The following is a 5,005-nucleotide window of genomic DNA, read 5'->3' on the forward strand; positions in this document are numbered from 1 at the left end:
GTCCGGCTTTGTGTGGTCAGGGCCCCCTTCCTCTCAGCCCGCAGGCTGGCCACCTGCTCACTCACAACCAATGCAGCTCTGACTGTCGCTGGTAGAAATGTTCATGGCATTGCGAGAGCTTTGAATTTGGGGTTCAGGGTGGCTGCCGGGCTGAGGGGAGTCTCTGTGGCTGAATCCCATGGGACACAGAGTGCACCCTGGGGGTCAGGGGGTGCCGAGAAGGCCGCCCTCACGCAGGGTCCGAGCGGGGCCGCCTGGAGCTGGACCTTTGTTTCTGGGTGCACAGCCCCCTTCCCTGGGGGGCTCACTGCTGGGAGGCTCAGAGCAGGACCTTCCTGCGAGCGCTCCCCGCACAGGGCGCTGACGGCCTCCTCCCCACAGCCGTCCCGCTCAAGTCTGAGCTGGCCTACGAGGTGTTCGAGCACGGCCAGGTGCGCTTCTGGCTGCAGGCCGAGCAGCTGTCCCCTGACGCCAGCTTCCGGTTCGTGATCAACGACCGGGAGGTCTCCGACAGCCCGGTGAGTGCGTGTGTGAGTGCGTGTGTGAGTGTGCATGTGTGCCTATGTGTGTGTGTATATGTGCCTGTGTATGTGAGCGTGTGTGTATAAGTGTGAGTGTATGTGAGTGTGCATGCACATGTGTATGTGTGAGCATGTGTGTATGTGAGCGTGTGCCTGTGTGTGCTCATGCACATGTGTGTACACGAGTGTGAATTTGTGCGTGCATGCTTCTCTGTGTGTATGTGCGGGCACATGTAGTATGTGCATGTGTATGCATGTGTATATGTGAGTGTGTATGTATATGTGTGTGTATATGTGTGAGTGTATGTGTGTGTATGTGTGTGTATGTATGTGTGTACATGAGTGTGAATTTGTGTGTGCGTGCATGCTTCTCTGTGTATATGTGCGGGTACATGTAGTATGTGCATGTATGTGCACGTGTAGATGTGAGTGTGTATGTGTATGCGTATATGTGTGTATATATGTGTGAGTGTATGTGTGTGTATGTGTGTGTATGTGAGTGGCTCAGGATCCTGGGGGAGGAGGACGTTGTTGTGAGGGTGGCTATGTTGTGGCTGCATGTGTGTCTGTGTTCTCTACCCCACGCATTCAGTGGTCTCAGGTTTGGTGCGTGTCCGGGGGTGCATATCTGCTGGCTGCCCTCTCCTCCCCCGCCCCCGCTAATACACACAGGACAGGGTTTCCCCCGAACGCACATCTGTGTCCGTTGTTTGACGTCTGGTTCACCAGTGGGTTTAGTGGATCCACTTCCTTGTGTTTTCGTGTGTCCTGATCCGAGCCGGGAGCTGCGGGACGGGTTCACTGTGGGTTCTGTTTCCTCGGTGGCTTCCAGACGCACAAAATCAAGTGCGACAAGTCGACGGGCATCATCGAGATGGTGATGGACCAGTTCACGGTGGAGAACGAGGGCACCTACACGGTGCAGATCCACGACGGGAAGGCCAAGAACCAGTCCTCTCTGGTGCTCATCGGAGACGGTAGGCCGCCGAGCGCGCCCGCGGGAGAATTCAGAGCCCTTCTGTTGGCAGGAAAACGCATTTCATGACCTTCTCCCTCCGTGTGAATGTAGCGTTCAAGGCTGTCCTGGACGAGGCTGAATTTCAGAGGAAAGAATTTCTCAGGAAACAAGGTAGGTGTCGGCCGCTCGCCCACAAGCGGCACGAAAACCAAGGGTTAGGGTTTGAGTGTTTAGTTCGGCCAACGCCGCGAGGCCCCGTGGCTCGGTGCGGTCTCAGGGCCAGGACTCACACGTCTCGGCTCCAGACACGTGGGTGCTTTTCTGTCCTTTGCCCTTTTCCCAGGAACTGGCTCTTTTACTTACATAAAATCAGGAACGTTTTAACTTTTAAATGTTTTAACTGCAAACAGTACATGTTAAATGTATTGTTTTTAAAAATGCACGCTCGCTAGTTACAAAGTAAAATGGATAAATTTTAGAATCTGAAAAATAACGCAAGGGTTTAATTTTTTAATGGGATTTGTATGTGGCATTTCTATGCCTTTTGAAAAACATTAGAATATGGATTATAAAATATAACATCAAGGCTTTTTTAAGTTTGTTGTTTTTAGTTATTTTTATTTTTAATAGTAAAAAATATTTTATTTTACCCATTTCTACATTATGAACTTTTTCACTGTGTAGGATATATTTATTGAAAGAGTTCAATACATGCTTTCTGCATCTGCCTTGCGTGTTTGTGTTGAATGGGCTGATGGCATTGCTATTAGGGTATGAATTACTTCTAAGTTTCTTGTAAATAAACACGGTATTTTAAAATACAGATAAATCCACGTTGGATTCAGAATAGCATGTGTGTGCAGTGTTGCTGGCCGGGCTGCGTGTCCTCCCCTCACCTCTGTGCACCCCCCACTCTAAAGCGTCCGTGCCCGGTCTCTGGCACAGCAGGACCTGCGCTGGGAAGGAAGGAGGATGCCACCTCCTTCTGAAGGGCAGAGGTGGCAGGTGGTGGCGTGAGAGTGAGCGGACCGTGCACACATGTCGGTTACGAGCCCAGAAACGGGTTTTCCCAGTTCCTACTGAACAGCTGCTTCCTTCTGTCTGAAATGCACACAAGTACACACACACTCATACATACACATTACACATGCACACAAACATACGCACACCCCACACATGTTTACACAACAATATACACATAAACACACACCACACATGCGTACACACACAAAACACACACATATGCACATGCACACACGCACACATATACCCACACGTGTTTACACAATGCAATGCATGTATGTACACTCACACAGTACACACGTGCACATATACATGCACAAACACACATGCATGTGTACACACATGTGTTAATATGTAATATGATTCCTTTTCACTTTGCTACCCCCCAGGCCCCCACTTTGCCGAGTACCTGCGCTGGGACGTCACTGAGGAGTGTGAAGTCCTCCTGGTCTGCAAGGTGGGCGGGGCTGGAGGGAGCGTGGCCCTCACCTGTGGGCGCCAGGGGCCTGCAGGGAGCTGGAGGGTGCGAGCTGGGCTGGGTCAGGCCGGGCGGGCGGCACGCCTCTGGGTCCCGCGGACGCTTTAGTTCTGAGGCTGCCAGTGTCGTCTGGGAAGGAGCCCCCATCCACTGGGCCGACCGGGGAAGCTCCTGCCATCTGTGGCGCTGCGTCCGGGATGTCACTGCCCAGCCAGGGTCCCGGACCTGGGAGAAGGTTCCACTCGGTTAACCATTTAGCTGCATGCGGCTCGTCTGCGTCGCCGACATCGTGTCTGCCCAGAGGCCGTCTCACCCGGGGCTGGAGCAGGGGCCCGCCTGGCCAGGGCCAGGGCTTCACGCTTTCGAAGCTGGGCCTGGGGGATGCATTTGCCACCTTCAGACCCACGGCCTTATTGTTGTGGTTATTCCTCACTGCAGGGTATTTCCCTTGAGTTTTAGAGGGAGGGGAGGGAGGGAAGGAGGGAGGGAAGGGAGAGGAGAGAGAGAGAGAAGCGTCCATGTGAGAGAGGCACATGGCCACTGTTGCCTCCTGCACGCACCCTGACCGGTACATGCCCTTGCCTGGGAATCGAACCCAGACCTTCCGGGGCCCGGGCCGATGCTGGCCCCGCGCTCACAGCGGGCCGGACTGCAGCCCCCGCACGCGCCTCCGTCTGAGTGTGATGAGCGCGATTCCTGTTGAGGCCTGTGCTGCCCCAGCAGAGCCTTTGCCTGTGAGCCGAGGGTCACCCCTGAACCCGGCTGTCTCCCAGGTCGCGAACACCAAGAAGGAGACGGTGTTCCGGTGGCTGAAGGACGACGCCCTGTACGAGACGGAGAGCCCGCCGGACCTGGAGCGGGGCGTCTGCGAGCTGCTCATCCCCAAGGTGCGCTGCCCCATCTCCGGGCCCCGGGAGCCGGCAGAACGGGCTCTCCGGTGCCTGCGGGCCCTGCCTGTCTCCCGGGTAGCAGCCTGGTCTCCGTGGTTTGCCAAGGAAACCTGTCAGCAGGGACTCCATGTTGTTTTATTTTTAAAATATGTTTTTATTGATTTCAGAGAGGAGAGGAGAGGGAGAGAGAGATAGAAGTAGCAATGATGAGAGAGCATCATCGATCGGCTGCCTCTTCCTCCCCCACCCCGCCCCCACACTGGGGATCGAGCCTGCAACCCGGGCCTGTGCCCTGACCAGGCATCGAACCGTGACCTCCCGGTTCATCGGTCGACGCTCAACCCCTGAGCCACGCTGGGCGGGCGGCAGGTGTCCGTTTTCTGTGGTGACGTTCATTTCGGCGCCATGTGGGGTGTGCTTCGCTCGTAGTTGTCCAAGAAGGACCACGGGGAGTATAAGGCGACCTTGAAGGATGACAGAGGTCAAGATGTGTCCACCCTTGAGATAGCCGGCAAAGGTACAGCAAGCCCTCCGCCCCGCCGAGGAGAAATCCATTTACCGACGGGCGAGGCATGCTGGGCCCTTCGCCCGCGCCCTGGGCTGTAGCACGCACTGCTCTTAGCAGCGGTCCTGAGAGACAACAGGCTTGTCCTTCCGCTGCGCGTGGGGCGGTGCCGTGGTTGGAATGACGCGTGGCAGGCCTGGGGGTTTCTGAAATGTCACCGTGGTCCCCTTCAGACAGCGGGTCTCACCCCAGGTCTGACGGGGCCCCAGGAGGGAATCTGGGAGGAGGCGATCCGCTCCCCGGCTGGGTGCAGGGGGAGCGAGTTCTGCTCCTTGTTCACGAAGGGGAGCGGGTGGGGGAGTTACTCCACACCAGCCTTTACGGACACGTGGCGCCTCTTCGTGTGTCACTTTTCAAACGCGCGTGACGATGTCCCGTGTCGATCTAATGACACATGAGAAGGCCGCGCTGGGAGGATTGCGTGTAGTGACCGTGCGTCTGCTCTCTCCCTCAGTGTACGAGGACATGATCCTGGCAATGAGCAGAGTCTGCGGTGAGTCAGTGCCCGCTCACGTGGGGTCGTTTTGGGTGGGAGCGTCACTGTCCCCGGGGGGCGGGGGTGGGGGGGAC

The 5,005-nt window shown here is 56.0% G+C and overlaps 1 protein-coding gene across 1 annotated transcript in view; it reads left to right on the forward strand.

Annotated features, from left to right (window-relative positions):
* Positions 1–5,005, forward strand: part of MYOM2 (myomesin 2) — a 71,473-nt gene that overhangs the window by 57,632 nt on the left and 8,836 nt on the right. Inside the window, exons 24-30 of the mRNA XM_014528689.1 lie at positions 382–518; positions 1,354–1,498; positions 1,591–1,650; positions 2,892–2,959; positions 3,754–3,867; positions 4,300–4,387; positions 4,890–4,928. Of these exons, the coding sequence (XP_014384175.1) occupies positions 382–518; positions 1,354–1,498; positions 1,591–1,650; positions 2,892–2,959; positions 3,754–3,867; positions 4,300–4,387; positions 4,890–4,928 (651 nt within the window). The remainder of the gene's footprint in view (positions 1–381; positions 519–1,353; positions 1,499–1,590; positions 1,651–2,891; positions 2,960–3,753; positions 3,868–4,299; positions 4,388–4,889; positions 4,929–5,005) is intronic.

The sequence above is a fragment of the Myotis brandtii genome, unplaced genomic scaffold, assembly GCF_000412655.1.
Source record: "Myotis brandtii unplaced genomic scaffold, ASM41265v1 scaffold646, whole genome shotgun sequence".
NCBI classification, from domain to species: Eukaryota; Metazoa; Chordata; class Mammalia; order Chiroptera; family Vespertilionidae; genus Myotis; species Myotis brandtii.